Raw genomic sequence first — 18,625 nt, 5'->3', positions numbered from 1 at the left:
TATATCCCTAGACTGTTTTCCCATCATGGAAATCCATCCTCTTACTAGCCATAGTTCCTCTCACACAAAAAAGAATACATAAGAGTTTAGTTAGACTTGATACTAGCTAACAAAAGATGGTAAGTTAGCCATGTTCCACTTGCTTATAGTCAAGATATTCTTGGAGACTTATACTAAAAAATGACGATGTCTCGTTTCTTTTTATGGACTTGGCAGAGATTCCCAACTGACAAAGCGTACTTCATCGCTAAGGAAGTGTCCACCACTGAGCGAACGTATCTGAAGGACCTTGAAGTCATCACTTCGGTATGTGTAGCATTTCCCCTAAAGCATCAGGTTACATCATTTATCTCAATGAATACCCAGCTTTAGGAGAGAAGCTGGATCTAATTAAATGTTGGATTGTCTGACCAGGAGTTTGGTCCTAGATTATAGAAATTAAGATAGTATAATTAATTTGGAATGTGCTCTACAAAAAGTTTTATAGTTGTGATTTTTTTTAAAGTGTGGGGCAGGATGTGTCTAAAGTGGAGAAAATGAAAACTAAACATTTTACTGTCTGCGTGCACTGATGCAGAACATGGCGCGTATTTTGCCCCTTGTCAAATGTAGCTATTTATTTTTTTTGCTTGAAGGAGACCTCACAGGGAATAGAAGCCTCGTTTTATCTTCCGTAATAAATTGAGCCATGTCAGCAAAATCTGCCAGAAGTCTGTCTTTTATTATTTTAATCAGTTCTGTCCAGCCTTGGAAAGAAATGTAAAGCCTTGCAGATGTCTTTGTGACCCCTGGGTGCGGGGCAAGTACTGGCCTTCTGGAGGTCAGCGGAATCATTGGGTATGTGCGCCTCCGGGGCGTCCTGCGTGGTAACGGGCCTTGGCCGGTGCTCAGGAAACATCCTGGGACCCAGCCCTGCCGCGTTGGTTTCATAAACAGAGGTAACATTTATGAAACGACTGACATTGTGTGAAGGCAGCAGCTTTATCTCTCTGGTTCAGCCACCTTCGTGTTCAGCATTTTTACAAAGGAGAGGAGATGGAAGCTCCTGAAGGACTGACCCAGGGGGTGGTCAGTGCTATAAACCAGGATTGCCCGGTGAGCTGGCTAGATGGAGGTTTTGATTTGACGAGCTGCCCATTTCAGAGATCTGTCCTGGCTTTGGCAGGTTTTTGGTAACCAGTCGCAGGAAGCGGGAGTAAAGAGATGGGTGCTTCTCATTCCATCTGATGAAAGGGGACAAGCAGTGAGGCCTGGAAGCCCCTGGTGCCCCCGAGATGCTGCAAACCCAGTAGGAAAGCCCCTGTGCTCCGGGCACAGGTGGCTGCAGCATCACTCCTGAATTGCGGACACTCATTCATCTCTGCACTTCTAAGTGTGGCCTCCTTTTCTTCCCAGTGGTTTCAGAGCACAGTGAGCAAGGAGGACTCCATGCCCGAAACACTGAAGAGTCTCATCTTCCCGAACTTTGAACCTTTGCACAAATTTCATACAAATTTTCTCAAGGAAATCGAGCAACGACTAGCCCTGTGGTGAGTACAGTTATGTTTAACAATTATATTACACCCTCCCCCCCCACACACACCCCTTTCCTCTTTCTCTTTCCATTGTTACTTCTATGTTGTTCCTTTTAAGCAGCCGTCATGAGAAAAGGTAAGAGCAAGAAACTGGCTTAAGACAAGCCAACCTTAAAACCGTGTCCAGTTAGGTTCTACATGTATTTAGATCTCATCCTGAAACTTTTCCCCTTGATTTACAATTCTTCAAAATGCATGTTTTTGTATGATAATTAAATGAATGTCACGAAGTAAAGGTAGTAGTTACTTCTGGGAGAAACTTTTAGGGGTGTTGGTAATACTTTGCTGGTGCTTGCTTTATAGTTGTCAAGTGTCTGTATACTGTATCTCATGATGCAGTTTTCAGTATTATATTTCACAGTGTTTAAAAGTGCTTTGAAAGATACAGAGTCCTATGCAATACACACGCACCTTGAATCCCATTTCTAGGAGTTTATCTTAAGGATTTTAATATGTGGAATGGCATGACAAAGATCTTTATGGCAGGATTAAAATATTAGAAATGGCCCTGGACAGTGTGCTCAATTGGTTGGGCATCATCCCATGCACCGAAGGGTTGCAGGTTTGATTCCCAGTCAGGGCACATGCCCAAGTTGCGAGCTTGATGCTCAAGTTGCCAGCTCGATGCCCAGGTTGTGGGCTCGATCCCCCATAGGGGGTGTGCAGGAGGCAGCCAATCGATGTTTCCTTCTCACATTGATGTTTCTCTCTCCTTCTCCCTTCCTCTCTGTCTAAAAATCAATAGAACAATTTTTTAAAAGATTAGAAATGACCTAAATGTCCGTGAATAGCAGATTGGTTATAAATAATGTTACCTCTGTTTATGAAACCAAGTAAACATTAATCTGGGAGGAGAGAGTGGAGCGGAAAAGCATGAAGGACTATGTGCTGTAGAATGCAAAATCTGAGACATCCTTACCTCAAGTAGAACCTTTTTGAGAAAAATTCTTCCGGGGTTTGTTAACACAGTTATATGTAGACACAGAGGGAGTTGGTCTACTGAACACGCATTTAAAAAATGCCAGGAGAGAAATAGCAAAAGGCTTCCACTGAGTTTTTGGCAGAAATGGAACCCACTATATACTGCATCCTTACCGCAGGTGAGAATTTGGAGGAAAGTGGTCTCCAGGACATTAGACTGTAGGACCTGAAGGAGCCGGGATGAGTTTGTCTTTCCCAGGTGATCTCAGGTCATGGGTTCAAGCATCAGCTTGGCCGGTTAGTAGAGCTGTTCCCTTTGCTATGAAGCGATGGTGCTCAGGGATCCAGCTTTGTCTGTTCTTTATACCGAGAGGTAATTCCTGCCCATTTCTCTTTCCTCTGATGGAAAGGTGAGAGGCTGCACTAAGCCTCAGGGCGGAGAGGTCAGCCAGGATGAGAAATAACAGGCACAGCGGCAGCCTCACTGAGCGTGGGGAGAGACTGGAAGTGCCACTGTAGAGTCTTACTCTAGGTTGGTGCTGTGAGTAGAAGAGAAAGACCACTTTTCAAAATTAACCAAAAAAAAAAATCGACATCATCCCACTTTAGTTTACCTTCCCAAGTTAGTCTCCCTGGAGACTCCCGGTCGTGACCTGCCTTGTGGCCTCATCATTCCTACAGAGTTGAATGATGCTATCACAATGGAGGCAAAGACTTCACAGCTCAGGAGAAACCTGTCAACAGTTGGTTTTCCGGCCAGTGAGATGTATGCCAACATAGTCTTCACCTTCCCAGGGCTCAGAGCATCGTTGTTGTTGTTTTAAAAGCAATTATTTCAAACATTTACAATTTTCACTTTAAATGCAAAATAGCGGATAAAAAGAAAAAATATTAAAAACATATCATACTGACCCTTTGCCCCACATACAGACATCAGCTTTTGATATTTGCTTTTAGGTAAATAGGTGAAAAAATAAGCACAAACTTAAAACTATTCTTTCGCTCCAAAAGAAACAAAGTTGAGGTATTATGCATAACAGATGTGTGATCTTCATCCAGAAATAGTTTCTCTACTTATCCACAGCCTTGCCACATGCTGCGCCCATCCCTTCCTTCTCAAGCCGGTCTTCGTTTGAGCATATGTTCTTGCAACTGACCATGTTCCTTAGTACTCATTAAGGTTGCAAAATAATATTGGATGTCAGCTGTAATTTTAAACAAATAAAATAAAAATTAGCAAATAAAAAAATCATTAAGGTTGCTATAGAAACGCATGGGGCTAGCACCAGACCACACAGAGGATATGATGCTGGGAGGACCGTTAGACGATGCTCGGGAACATCTGGTGCTGACCCAAGCCAGCTGGCCTTCCAGCACAGCCCGCTGCCTGCAGGGGACAGCTGGCTCCGTGCTCATGCTCTGAAGGTCCAGCCGTGGCCTCTGCTTCTCCAAATTACAATAAATATCTCACCAACTCCACCTGGAGCTGGACTGCTCCCCAACCGAGTCAGCCTTAGAGGAGGCGATACACTCAGCACCAAAGCAGCAGGGCAAGATATTCCTGAACATTCTGCAGGAAACCCACAAACCATGATCACTCCCAGCCTGCTCCACAGGGCTCTGTGCACCACCAGATCCCAGCAGCAGATTCCTCACCTTGCAATGGTGTTTCCTCTACCCCCACCTCCCACCACCCCCAGGAGAGCAGGGAAAGGGAGACAGTGGGAGCCCAAGCCTGGCAGGCAAACCCCAGGGGCTTGGGCTCCTTCAGAGTTGCCAACAGCTTTGTAGACACAGCCAATGCTAGCCCCTTGTCACTTGGAAGAGAGTATTTTATTAATGCTGCAAGAACTAATGACCACTTTCATTTAGACCTTGAACCAGCATATTTTTAACTTTCCCAACCCAGCAGGATAAGTTGTCATGCCTAATATAAATTGTCACCATCCCAACATTTTGATCTGAATGTATGGCACATTGCTGCAGGTGTTAGGTGACTGACTTCATTGTTGAGGATAAAAGGCAGCACATGAGCTGCAGAAACACAGGTAAGAATGACCTGAGTGGTTGAAACACATGGTCACTGATCACAGGTTCAAGGACAGAGAAAGCTTAGGGTATATACCTGTGTACACTGTGGGCTCAGAGCTGGTGTCCCTATGGCATGTTTCATCCACAAGGCAGTTAACTTAAGTAATGTTGGGGAGGTCATAGGACATGGCATCAGTTGGCATTACTTGGCAGCCCAGCATGGTGGCTTTCACTAGCTCTTGCCCCAGAGAGAACGTTGGAGAGCTGTATTTCATTCTGGAAATAAATGCCATACCTTTGGATTGATCCGTGACCATAAATCTTTAGCATCTGGACCTTGTCTGTGAAAGAATATCAATTGCTTAAAAACCAGCTGCTGGCATTTGTTTTCTAGAGGGTTTTCAGTAGAGTCTCTTTCAAAGATCTATAATTTTATTCATGTTTTACATGAAAATACCAGAAAGCATATAAAAGACTCAAAGCCAGAGGGATAGCAGATAGTCCATGTGCAGCTCAGTTGACATGACCTTCAGTAGCCTTGCAAGAGTGGACCCAAACCAAATTGATGACATGTCTCAGGAATGAATGTAAAAGTCTGTGATTAAGTTCAACTAATCAATTCTTCCAGTGCATGACGAGGAAGACATGGCTTGACAGGGATTCAAGGAAAAAGGCTGAATGAGAATGAGTTTAGTGTGAGCAGATAGAATAACATGGAGATAAGCCAGTGTCTGTATCTGTAGCTGTCAACATTGGCTTCTCTTTAAATTCACCTGGAAGCTTAAAGAATCTTGCTATCCAGGCAGAACCCCAGATCAGTTATATGAGAATCCCTGAGAGGTGAGGCCTAAGCGTCAGTAGTGACTAAATCTTCCTGGGTGATTCCCACATGTAGCCAAGGTCACGACCCTCTGCCCTAGACTGCCGCACTAGGAAGAGACCGGAGTATGGAAGACAGTTTCCCCTTGAAATGTCAAGGCTCAGAGCTCCTTCAGAATACTCTGCCCAGTTCTGACTTTCACATTTGAAATGGAATAATAAGAGAATGCATTTATTTTTTTAAAAATGATTGTTGGCCTTGTATGCATATATGCACGGCCCATGGACACAGACAATGGGGCGGTGAGGGCCTGGGGCGGGGAGGGGGGGATGGGCTGGAGGGGGGTCAATGGGGGGAAAAGGAGGACATATGTAATAGTTTCAACAATAAAGAATTATTTTTAAAAAATGATTGTTGGAACTTACGAGCATTTGGTCTAGAAGAGAGAAGTTTTTAGAAAATATGATGGACTCTCTTCAGGCTGATCGTATGAAAAAGGGAGTACATGTTTTCTTGGTTGTCCCAGAGGACAACATGTAAACAAAGGATTGAATTTCCAAAGAGGTGCGTTGTGTCTGAGTACAGAAGAGGGCTTCCTAACGCCATGTGCAGCTTAGCATTGAGGAGCTGCCTCGCCGGGTGATAAGCTCCCCGTTGGGGCTCCTTGAGCAGAGGTTGACTGTTTGCAGGTATTTATTGGGTGAAACCCCAAACCTGGCCGTGCATCAGGGTCACCTGGGGTTGGGGGAGCGGAAGTTTGGAAAAATACTGATTTCCAGGCCGATCCAGCCCTCCTGAATCAGATCATTGAGGGGAGAGCCAGGTGCTTGTTTCTTAAAGTGCTTCTGCGATAACTGTGATGGCTACCTTTTCTGGAACCACTGATGTGGCGTGCTTCCGACAAACCTGAGATCCTGTGATCCTTTGACTTGCGTTTTGGTTATAACTCTTGTTGCTTTCTTCTTCACACGATGAATGAACACAGGAGTGGGCGGGTGGGTGAGTCTGAGAGCGTCAGGCTTTGCCCCCTGGGACTTGCGTTCTCAGAGGAGGGGGCGGGCCTGTAGGGGAAGGAGGTCCAGGCCAGGTCTGCCTTCGAGGACATGTGGGCCGTCAATGCCTGCACAGAAGAGGCAGCCTGTGAGTGAATATAGTCAGTGAGAAGAATGGACACAGGAAAGTTCACCAAGACAAGAGTTCACACTGAACTACGACTGACAGACCATATGTAATTGTGTGTGTGTATATATATACTATGACATGAAAAGCATGGGTTGGCTCGTGCAGGCTGGGATGACTGCGATCCGCATTCACCACCCCACCATCTGAGGTCTGTGTCTCGCTGTCCGTGGCCCTTGCAGTTTCATTTCTTCTGTAGAATGTGGAGTGCAGTCTCCACCCCATACAGCCCTTCCCTGAACTAATGAGACCATGCTTGTGAAGGGGCTCAGTCTTCTGCCCCACACATAGAAAGGGGGAAAGCTGATCATTGTTTTAAATAAGCTCTTTAGTTTGAAATAATTTTAGAGTCACAGAAAAGTTGCCAGGACAGTAATTGCTGCACATCCCTCACCCCTCCTCCTCCCCTGATGTCAGTCTCTAACTTCACCTTACACTTTCGTCAAAACTCAGAGACCAGGGTTGGCCACTATTAACTAAACCCCAGCCCTTATTCAGTGATATTTTAAATTATTATTTAATGGAAAGAAATCTGAAGTTTACTGTGCACCTAAAGTTGCCCAGAGTTGTGTACTTACATGACAGCCACCATGCTTCCATATGCTTCCATCAACAGTGAGAGATTATAGGGGAGAAAAATTACCAGGAAGTTTTCCTAAATGATTAGCTGAACCCCAGCTCAGTAAACACACCTGCCCCTGTCCAAATGGTGCGCTCCCCTAAGTATACACATCCGAGAAAAGGGTGGACCGTTGCATCCTGGCAAAGCCCGAGTTTTTCTGTTTCCTCAAAAACAAAGAGACAGGTTTGATGACTTCTGAAAACATGAAGAATGCTCATCCTTTTGAGAGCAAGGACGTGTTCCTCAGCTGTTCAAATCCTTCAGAGGAAGTCACTTCAACCTTTGGCGTTCAGGCGGGAGTCCCACAGCCCCACCCTGCGGTGACTGGCAGGCACTGAGCACACACTGGCCAAGCCACTCGCCAGAGATGGATGAAGTCCTACCTGCCTGGTACAGGGTGCCCTGGCGGATTCTGCAGTGTGCAGAGCTGGGCTTGCAGCTGGCGGGGAGCTGGGCTTCAGGGAAGAGTCCTGCAAAGAGGCCCTCTGACAGGCTCTGGGCACACACGTTCCCAAGAAGGATCCACTGCTTTTTTTTTTCTTTTTAAGAAATTTGAGGCAGTTCCCTTGGAAGGAGTGCAGAAATCGAAGGAGGCAGGAGGACTGGAAAGACTGGAAGTGGAGATGTCAGTGAGCAGACAAGTCAGGGCTCAAGGGACAGAGGAGGGAAGGGGGGTCCCCTAGAGCTTTGAACCCAGTTGACTGGGAGGATGGTCATGACATGAAGGGAGAAAGGAAGAAGCAAGTAAGAGAGGAAAGAGGAGCTTGCTTTGGGGCACAGCGATGGTCAGGGCTCCGCAGTGAAGTCCTGCGGGCAGTTGCAAATGCTAGTCTCCGGCTTGGGAAAGAAATCCGCTGCAGGTGCGGATCTGGGAATTACTCTCCAAGAAGAATCCAGTCTTTAAGGAAGAGAGTGTTGCAACTACAGAGCCAGGTGTATTGGATACACCTTTGGGGCAACTTGCCATCCATGGAACTTATGGCAGAGCAAGAGCCAGCCAAGGCAATAGAAGACGCCGGCAGAGACTTGAAAAAAAAAAGAAGAGGGTTAGGGGTCCGAGAGGAGGGGCTGTCTTGGAGAGTGAAGATGGGAGGGCGGAGATGGTTTCAGGAAGGAGGTCCCTGGTGTGCGGGAGAAGGCTCAAGACAGAGGGCGTTCTCCTGGGCAGAGAGATGAGGGGCATCCTTCAGGGCTCGAAGGCTTTTCTCTCAGAGGGTGACAGGCTTGCAGGCCATTGTGATCAGAAAGTTTACAGGTGGAATGTTTTTATCTCACCAAGACACTGCGGTGGCTGAAGTGGAGTGGAGATGATTGAGTGGTCAGAAAACTGTTTCATCACCATCTCCCCCAAAATAGAACATTTAAAAATATATATATTTTTATTGATTTCAGAGAGGAAGGTAGCGGGAGAGAAAGATAGAAACATCAATGATGAGAGAGAACCACTGACCAGCCGCCTCCTGCACACCCCACACTGGGGATCAAGCCCACAATGCAACCCAGGCCTGGATCGAACCGTGACCTCCTGGTTCATAGGTCGACGCTCAACCACTGAGCCACATCAGCCGGGTGGGACACTTTTATAGTAGCCCCAGGGAACAGTCATAGGACAAAAACAAATATTTTTCTCAAAAAATTAAACATAGAATTACCATATGATCCAGTATTCCACTCCAAGGTATATAAAATAATGGAACAAGAGGCTTAGCAGGTACTTGCACCTCAGCGTTCCTGGAGCATAGCTCACAATCATCAAAAGGTGGAGACAGCCCAGATGTCCCCTGATGCGTCAGTGGGTACGGAAGATGTGGGACACCCACACACTGGAATATTTTTCAGCTGTAGAAAGGGAGCACATTCTGACACATGCTATAGCATGGATGCACCTGGAGGACATGAAGCTCAGTGAAATAAGCCAGACACAATAGGACAGGTACTGTATGATTCCACCTATACGAGGTTCCTAGAGTAGTTAAATTCTTAGAGATAGAAAACAGAACAGTAGTTGCCAGGGGCTGGGGAGGGAAGTGGGGTATATGGAGTTTCCGTTTGGGAAGATGAAAAAGCTCTGGCGATGGATAGTGGTGGTGGCTGCACAACAGCGTGAGTGTACTTAAGGTCACTGAGCTGTACACTTAACAATGGTTAAGGCAATAAATTACATATATTTACTAGTGCCCTGGTGCACGGATTCATGCACATTGAAAGGAAATTAATTAGAAGGGGGCCGGCAGGGCGGGACTGGGTGAGATGGGCCGGACATGCCCTGGAGCCAACCTCCCGAGGTCCCTCCCTGGCCAGCTACACCTGGGGCAGCCCCGCGGCTCGGGCGTCTGTGGAGTGAGCGGGGTCCCTCGCAGGTGGGGTCCCTCGGCCTGGCCTGTGGGGATCGGGCTGAAACCAGCTCTCTGACATCCCCCAAGGGGTCCCGGATTGCAAGAGGGCAGTTCTCGGGTGACACACCCCTGAATCGGGCTCCCTCCTCTCTGGTTCTGGTTGTGTTATATGAGAACCACATCTGCCAAGTAACCGCAGCTCGGCAGCTCCTGTGTTGACTGTCTGCCCCCTAGTGGTCATTGCGCTTCATAGCTACCAATCGGACGGTCGGACGTCACTTAGGCTTTTATGTAGAGAGATAATATATAACCAGCGACCTCAGAATAGTGCCTCGTCCTGAGGGCCACTGGTCGTGCAGTTACTGTGTGAGGTGCTGACCAGGTGCTTTCCTGCATGAACTCATGTGAAGCTCGGCCTGGATGGACCTCAGGGTCCGTGTGCTTGCTCACTGCAGGGTTTCCATTCTGACCATTGGCAGCCAGGCCTTGGTGGGTCACATTGCACTGAGGACCCCAGTTTAAAGCTCACACCATCCTTACATTGAGGGGAGAGCTCAGCTCTTATTGATTCAGACTCTGTGGGGGGAGCCTGGGGTTTTCCAAGTTCCTTTTTCATCTGAGGGCACACCTCACAACGCTCACATTTCACTTTTTATCTTGTTCCTCATTCTTGGAGGCTCTTTTCATCTTCCATTATTGTTTTCCTTTATTGCCCAATAGTCTGGGAGGTCACAGGGCTTTATACTCTGCAGATGGGAAGTGAAAATAGCCCTTTTACCTTTCAGAAGTGGCCCAGGAAGGGGTGTTGGGGGCGGTGATCCCAGTCGGTGAGCTGTGGCACTTCCCCCCGAGGGGAATATGTCTGATATGAACACTTGTTGCCTGGCCCAGCCCATGTTTGAGCTGGGATCATTATGGGAAATGCCAGAAAGGAATCCCCGTGGTGAGCCAGCCTGCTGCCGTGAGCTTGCTGCATGCACACCTGAGGTTCCTGCAGGCGGGGCCGGCTGGGATCCTGTTCTGACAGTCCCCTGGGGTTTCTGCAGTGACCACCACCCACCCGGTCTCCCTCCACCACCCAGAAAGCAAGCTCTACCTCAAATCAGAAGCAGTTTCTCGGAACATCTTCTCCCAAAGGGGCAGTGTCCCCTTGTGGTTGAGATAGGTATTTGAACCAGGCCTGAGCACACGCCGTGTTCCACACATATGAACACACACACACACACACACACACACACACACACACGGCCCCTCAGTCCCGAGAGGCGGCTCCATCTCTGCATCAGGAAGCGCGGATCGGACCTGGCACCGTACTTTGTGAAGGTTGCCGATGGCTGAGGCTGGCTTTGCCCGTGCGGATAGTGTACCTGACTGGAAAGCTTTGCTCCCCCTGGAGCTATTATCTGTAAATACCTCCCACTTCCACGTAAGGAGAGGGTCCCATTTCTGTATTATCTTGTTGTTGCCCAAGATCCACATATTTGTCAAGGCTGGTTGACTGGAGAATCCCTGTCATCATTTCCTGGAGTAACAATGACTGCCCCAGTGGGGAGGTCTCCTGTCGCCCCTGAGTGCATTTACAAGGGGCAATGAGAACTCGACTCCTTTTAGAGTAAAATCAGGACCAGTGCCTTTCTCCTGGAACATTCTTGTGACCTGTCCCTCTGTCTGAGGGACATAGATGGTCCCCAAACAGGCTCTGAAGTCAGGCAGCTCTGACTCTGAGTCCCAGCGCCATCCCTGTTTACCACTGGGTATCCTGGGGCATGTCACTGAATCCTTCAAGCCTCAGTTTCTTTACTTGGGAAGTGGAGACAGTGATATCTTGCCTGTGAAGGGTGAAGGGGTTTGTAAAGCATTTAGCACAGTTTCTAGAACCTGGTGGCAGTCTGCACACAATAGCTAAAACCCTCCCCAATAAAAAAAATTGCAGCCCCCCTTCCCCCTCCCCCACTCCCTCTCCGGCACTGTCCTGAGAGCTACACTCTTCCTTATCATAATGCCATCAGTAAAAGAGCCCAAGTTCTGCTGTTTTGTGTGTTGTGCAGCAGGGTCCATGCACAGCCTTGTGTCAGCAAAGTTGACCAGGGCCTTCTTTCATTTATTCAACGAATATTTATTGCGTCCCGACTACATATCTGTCACTTCTCACTCTTCAGTGAACAAAGCAGGCCACAGTTTCCATTCTCCTTGGGCTTGCATCCTACGTACATCCTCTGCTCTGCTCTGTGTCAAGGAGGCAGCCAGAACCAGCCTGATGAGATTGGGCAGCAGGGCCTGGGAGAGCACGAGCGAGCCTGTTCTCTCTTCTTAGGCCAAGACAAGAGACCAAATGAGCTTCTGACACTTCTCTCAGAACAGAAGTCATCGTCAGTGTTCTAGAGGCGTTAAAAGAAAACCATGGCTTTAAGACTGGAAATATGCATACAGTAAAGCACCTTGCTTCCCCGCCCCCCCCCCCCCCCCCCAGCATCTTTTCAAGCATTTCCCCTTAAATTGTCTCGTTTGATAATCAAAGCAGCCTCATGGGATTACCCTGTATTCCCCCTGATGGAAAATGCGTCTCTGAGAGGCAGAGGGCCTTGCAGGAAAATGGTTCCGTATAAAGCTGGGCATGACTGCATCCATTGCCTACTTTCCCTGGAGGCCAGGAATGAACCTGGCGGCTGGAGAAGTAGTTACTGACTTTACTTATTCTCTGGTTCTGTCCAGAGCAGTGCTTTCCGATAGAACTTATTGTGATAATGGAAATACTCTGTGTCTGCATGGGTCAGTGTAAGAGGCCCTGGCCACATGCGGCTGTTGTGCACTTGAGATGTGGCTCATGTAGCTTGTGAACTGGATCATTATGTTTCATGTCATCCTAAGTAAAGTAATAATTTAAGTATTCTTATGTGGAGGCTGCATTGGGCAGCGCAGTCTTAGAGGCTCGGAGGGGAGGCACAGTGGAGTGGAAGGAAGACGGCGGACACACTCTTCCCTCCCCGTCACGACCGAACACCAGCACCCTGTGTCCTTCGCCTCCCACTTGCTTAGACCTCGAGTCCTTGAGGTGTTTACCCAAAAGCGGGACTCCAGGGCAGTGCTCTGAGCCTCCACTCCCGCTTCCGCCAGGACTGGGCTACTTCTCTTGTGTAAGAGCTTTTGTGTGGAGAAGATTTTCATTGGTTGTAAAAACAAAACGGTGCCCAAAGGGTTCAAAGTCCCTGCCTTCAAAGTCAATAGCAGTGAAAGTCACTGGAGACAAGGCAGTGTGGTCTCCCTGGAAGACGCTTGGGAGAGTACACGTGCAAGGAAGATGGGGAAGTTAGGACAAGATAGGTATTGTGGGTATCCCATGAGGGAGAATCACTTACATACTTAATTTACATAAATTTATTTAAGGTTTAAAGCTTTACATTTGTTTGTTTCAAAGGCAAGAAAGACGCTTCAAGGTCACTGATCTTCCCTCTGTATTCTGCCCCCCCCCCCCCCCCCCCCCCCCGCTCACCGCTGTCCACCCAGGGTCCCAGGGGATGATGGTTGGTGGCGACTGTTTCCTTATCATACACGTTGTCAGTCACATGTGGAAGCTAGTTTTTCTTGGATTATCTATGTTATTCCTGACTGTAAAGTCCCCGTGCTTTGAAAGCAAGCTTCTTTTCTTAGAAAATAAACATGATATTTTTCAGTTGCCCCAATCACAGGTGGGTACCTGCTGGAAAACTCTCGGGAGCGAGTGCTGAAGAGTTGGAAACACTGTTTTGTTGCGTTTTAACACGTGGCTCATTAACAGGACGGAACCCAGGCGACCACGTCGGGTCTCATCTGGGTCTGGTCCAGCCTGCCCAGGAGTGGGTGTAACTTTTGCTCCCCTTACCGAACTGGGTCTGGGGTGAAACCACAGAAGAAGAGGCATGGCTTTAAGCAGCCCAGCAGCGACACCGATGGGCAGAAAGAGCCGAGAGCAGGAAGCGGCCATGTGCCGAAGGCGCCCGTGGACGCGATGCTTCTCTTACCTGAAGCTGCCCCCGGGAGACGCGAGCGCCTTGGCCCAGTGAAAGCAGCTCTTGTACAAACATCTTCCCAGCAAGCAGGGATGTGGAGGAATATTTAAATGGGCTTTTCCACTCCAGGGATTTCAAAGGATATAGAAATTCAGCGAAGAATGTTGAAATCCACATAGAGTACATGTGGCTCATGTGGCATACATCTATAAATAGCAGTCATGTGCTGCATAACGACGTTTCAGTCAACAGTGGACCGTGAATATGATGGTGGTCCCGTAAGATTATAATGGAGCTGAAAAATTCCTGTTGCCCAGTGACGTAGCCACCATAATGTCCAGTCACAACGCATTACTCACACGTTCGTGTAAGCAAACCTGCTCTGCCGCAGGTCTACAATGGTGTAGCACACAATATGTACAGCACTGTGGCTATGCCACTGATTTATGTATTTACTCTACAATTGATCGTTATTTTAGAGTGTAATCTTTTTACTTATATATATATATAAAAAAGCTTGCTGTAAATGTTTGACCAAATATAGCAGGCTAATTGTTAAGTTGACAATTTTGTAGGGCCTGCAAATGCGCTTATAAATATCCAAATGGCCCTGGCAGCAAAAAAGGTTCCCCACCCCTGCTGTACAGGCCTGTGGGCCAAGAGCAGTGGGCTGTACCATCTAGCCTAGGTGTGTGGTGGGCTGTCCCATCTGGTGTGTGTAAGTGCACTCTGTGATGTTGGCACAATGATGGCATTGCCTAACCACGCATCTCTCAGGAGGTGTTCTAGTCACTGAGCTGAGCATAATCTATTACTCTGGCTAATTTGTTAGCTTTTTTAACCTAGTCACCACCCACCCACATATTCATGGAAGATTGGTTTTTATTCACTTATTTATGCATTCTCCTTTTACTTAACATGGATACACAAACACAAGTAATTTATTTTTTCCCATTTAGAATCATAGAAATCATGAGGATGGGATGTTTGTTTTGCAAATGAGGCTTCTGACAAAGTTAAACCTGTTTTCCCAGGGTCAGGGAGCCCCCAGGTACAGCGCCAGGTGAGAAGTCAGCCCTCCCGCTCCCCAATGCACAGTCTGGTGCTCAGTCCGCTGTTGTGTTTCCTCTACTGAGATGACGCTTCGCTTTGTTGGGAGGAGAAGGGGAGCCGCATGCTTACTAGCGAGCCTGGATTCACCCGGGCTGCTGGGAGAGCCCCTGTCACTCACTGGTCACTTTCCCTGCGAAGAATCTCCTCTGACACCAAAGCGGGCAGGGCCCTGGGGTGCCTGCTCCATAGTCGGGGATTGTATTGCCTGCAAGGTCAGCACGCTGCACATTCCGTTTCTTTTAGGGCTCCACGTAGATTTTATATCGACCTTGCGGGGGTGAATGGGGCGGCAGACTGGTGCTTTATCCCGTTGTCCTCGCCCCCCATCTGCAGCCAATAGACAGGCAGAGTCAAGGCCCTGCGGGGTGGCCCCACCCTGCTTGTAGACGGGTAGATGGCCTCGCCGGCGGTGGTCAGCAGCCCTTCCAGGGAACTGGTCCTCGTTCTCCTACCCTTTCCCTCCTCCTTCCTGGTCTGGCTGTCGCTGAGCTACTGACCAGCTCATGTAGTAGTCAATGAAGTGTTCCAGAGGGTCCGAGTCTCGGAGATTCGGGGGGCGGGGGCTGTGCGTGTATCTGTTTCCAGCCCTGTGCGGAGACCACATGCTGTTGATCCTGGGAGCGCAGGAGTCATGGCGCAGGAGTCAGAATGGAGCATCCGGGAGGCTGCTCGGTACTTGGGTTTCCAAAGTGAAATTGTCCAAAGAATTTTCAGCTTTGTTGCCGTGCGGTAATTACACACACAACAAATATGTGGCCCTGCCTTCTAAACAAGGGCCCTTTTCTTGTGAGGTTGACATCCGGGGGATGTTCCAGACGAGTTGTAATTGCTTTTTCATGTTCTCGATAAGAACATGACCTTTTGGCTCTTCACAATAAAGCGCATGCTTTGGGCTTGAGGGTTTGGTGGCTTTAACATGTAGAGGAAGTAAAAACATGACGGAATTGCTATTAGAGGCAGCGGGAGCTTCGGGCTTTGACCCCGTTCCCATGGCCTGACTGGGGGGCTGAGCCTCACGGGGCTGGGACGTGCGTGTGCCGCAGTGGGGAGGGGCGGGCAGGTGGGAGGCAGAGCTGCCTGCACGGGCTGCGTTCACTTCACAGGCCCCAGCCTGCTGATACCGTGTCTTCCCTGCAACGCAGGGGACTGGTGATACTGATCCAAAGCAGTTTCTAAAATGAAAGATGCTACAGACTTGGAGAAACAGATAGGGTTCTGCTAGCAAGCCTATGCAGGAAGACTGTCCCCTTCCCTTTAGGGTTTTAACATCAGAACATTTTCTTTTGATAAATTCTTGGCAAAAGAAGAAAGGAAGTGAAGTCAGGGAAGTTTGGCTTCCACCCCTGCTCTCGGTCCCTCGCCTGTGTCTGCGTGCCAGCACTTCGTTTTCCTTCGGGCCCGGCCTTATCTGTGCGAGGGAGCAAATGGCTCGTTATTCATGGAGGCCAGAGACCCCCGTTTCTCCCCTTACCCACCCAACCCACACGACTGTCACTAAAATACCTAAATGATGTCCTTCAAACTAACGAACGATCTTACGTGCATTTGTCAAATGGCATGCCCATTTGAAAGTTCAGGGGTCGACTACCTAAGTCCCAGATAATAGCTACATTCCCACAAACCAAGTCTAAATTGTGTCTCGCCTCCTTTGATGGATGTGTGGCATTAATTCAAAATCAAGTCATCTGGCTCAGTCGCTGGGTCCTGTTGAGTTGTTCAGGCGTTGGGAGAGGGACGGGGGGCAGTGGGAGAAGGAAGGAGAGCCTTCCAGCTCCTAGAAGCTGTGTGATGATGGGCAGGTGCAGGGGCCGGGGGCTATAAACAGGAAGCCGCAGCTCCGGGCTGGAGCTCCTTTCTGCTCCCAGCAAATTCTCAACAAACCCGAAGTCACACATCAGGATCAACAGAAGGGCCAAACAATAAACTTCTCCATAGCAATTGGATGAATAGCTATTTGCCCAAAATCCAGAGGTCCCTCAACCCTGCAGCCGACGGGGTGGAACACTGCAGTGATTAGCAATGGGCTGAGGACTGTCTCCACCACAAAGCGGAGTCTGCGTCAGGAGCATTCTCCATTCGGGGGTAGAATTTGACTCCATGGGTGTGGATGCGAGACACAGATGAGTGAGGATAACTGAGATTTCTGGCTTGAGACGGGGGCAGAACAGGGACATCATTAAGGAAGAAAATGTAGGAAGAGGATTGGAGGCAACAAGATAATTAACTCTGTGGAGCCTGTTGAGTTTGAGATACCTGTGGGGTCCTGCATGCAGAACCTTCTGGGAGGTATAAGAAATATAGTACTTGGCCCTAACCAGTTTGGCTCAGTGGATAGAGCGTCGGCCTGTGGACTGAAAGGTCCCAGGTTCGATTCTGGTCAAGGGCATGTACCTTGGTTGCAGGCACATCCCCAGTAGGGGGTGTGCAGGAGACAGCTGATCGATGTTTCTCATCGATGTTTCTAACTTTCTATCCCTCTCCTTTCCTCTCTGTAAAGAATCAATAAAATATATATTTTTTTAAAAAAAAGAAATATAGTACTTGGGTCAGTAGGTACAAAGTGGATTGAAACCATGTAGCACAGGAGGATGGCATAAAGAAGAAGGAAGTGAAGAGAGAAGGTAACCACCGAGAGAACCCAGATAGCTTAGGAGTAGCCTGAGGAGGAGGGGCTGCCAAAGACAGCTGCAGAACTGGCCTACAGAGGAGTCCAGGAGCCTGGAGAGAGGCTTCTGGAAGTGAAAGAACAGAGAACCAGGAGGTTTGGGGCCAACTAGCCCAGAGCGGTTGGCCAGGGACAGGTGTGATGTTGCCTCGATGGTTTAGGGCAGTGGTCAGCAAACTCATTAGTCAACAGAGCCAAATATCAACAGTACAATGATTGAAATTCCTTTTGAGAGCCACATTTTTTAAACTTAAACTTCTTCTAACGCCACTTCTTTAAAATAGACTCGCCCAGGTGGTGGTATTTTGTGGAAGAGCCACACTCAAGGGGCCAAAGAGCCGCATATGGCTCGCGAGCCGCAGTTTGCCGACCACGGGTTTAGGTCACTGGGAGGGTAATGGCAATCGTCCCCGGAGCCATGGCAGGAGTGGCGAGGATAGAATCTATATTCAACTCATAAAAGTGAGTAGTAATCAGGGCAGGCTGCCGGCAATGTGTCTTTTGGCAGCCAAGAGGAAGCAGAGGATTTCGGAATGAATTCTACTTCCAGCTGGACGAGAATGCAATAGGTTACAGAGAGACAGGGCCTCGGGGAGACATTGAAACAGGGAGGAGCTGGGGGCAAAATGGATGCTTGCCCTTCTTATATGTTAGAGAAGCTTTAATTGCCAAATGGGTCTCGGTGCACTGCCTCCCCTGTGATGTAATGTGTAAGACATGCTCAGTTAGAACCAGTGGGGTCAGTGGTGTGGTGTGGGAGGGCTGCCAGGAGCTGGGAGGAGCCAGCCCCTCTGGGTCTACCTGCCTGACTTCTACCCCCTGGTAGCAGGTGCTTTCCCCGCTGCCTTTCCTCCCCCCTCCCAGATGCTTGATGAGTCCGTGATGGAGTCTAGAGTTCTGGAGGCTCCAGCTGCTCCCGCTGAGCGGGAAGTTGTTTCTCTTGTCGCCGGAGGTGTGCTAGCGATGCATCCGTAGGGGAATCACTGTCCTGCCTGACTCCTGGGGCAGGTGCTTTTCCCACTCCCAACACTTCTCACTTCCGACAGGAAGTGTCGTATCCAGATTGTTACCTTTTCTCTTCTTAACTCATTCCTTTCATTTACCAGTAAGTTGGCTTCTGGCCACCCAGAATAGTTGGTTCGAAGACATTAGCCTAGTTGGTTGTTGAAAATCATGCTTTAATCGTCTCGGAGACGTTCTTCCCAGTCATCAGGTAACGTTCACAGATGTGCCGTGGTGTCGTCGTGTGGAGTGTGGGCTCCAGCTAGACTCCTGGGCTCAAGTACAGAGCTCGCTGTCCCGTGGTAACTGGCATTAGACAAGGGGTGCCGTTTCTTTGTGCATCAAGTTCCTCTAACTGTTTAATGCGGGTGATAAC

The 18,625-nt window shown here is 48.6% G+C and overlaps 1 protein-coding gene across 5 annotated transcripts in view; it reads left to right on the top strand.

Annotated features, from left to right (window-relative positions):
* Positions 1-18,625, top strand: part of FARP1 (FERM, ARH/RhoGEF and pleckstrin domain protein 1) — a gene marked incomplete at its 3' end in the record, with an annotated part of 283,703 nt that overhangs the window by 238,821 nt on the left and 26,257 nt on the right. For all 5 annotated transcript variants that reach the window (XM_079779461.1, XM_079779459.1, XM_079779457.1 and 2 more), the window contains 2 exons: positions 217-306; positions 1,396-1,529. In XM_079779461.1, the coding sequence (XP_079635587.1) occupies positions 217-306; positions 1,396-1,529 (224 nt within the window). The remainder of the gene's footprint in view (positions 1-216; positions 307-1,395; positions 1,530-18,625) is intronic.

Source organism: Cnephaeus nilssonii (assembly GCF_951640355.1).
Source record: "Cnephaeus nilssonii genome assembly, chromosome: 8".
NCBI lineage: Eukaryota > Metazoa > Chordata > Mammalia > Chiroptera > Vespertilionidae > Cnephaeus > Cnephaeus nilssonii.
Note: the sequence above shows the minus strand (reverse complement) of the source record. Positions and strands in the feature narration are given on the sequence as shown.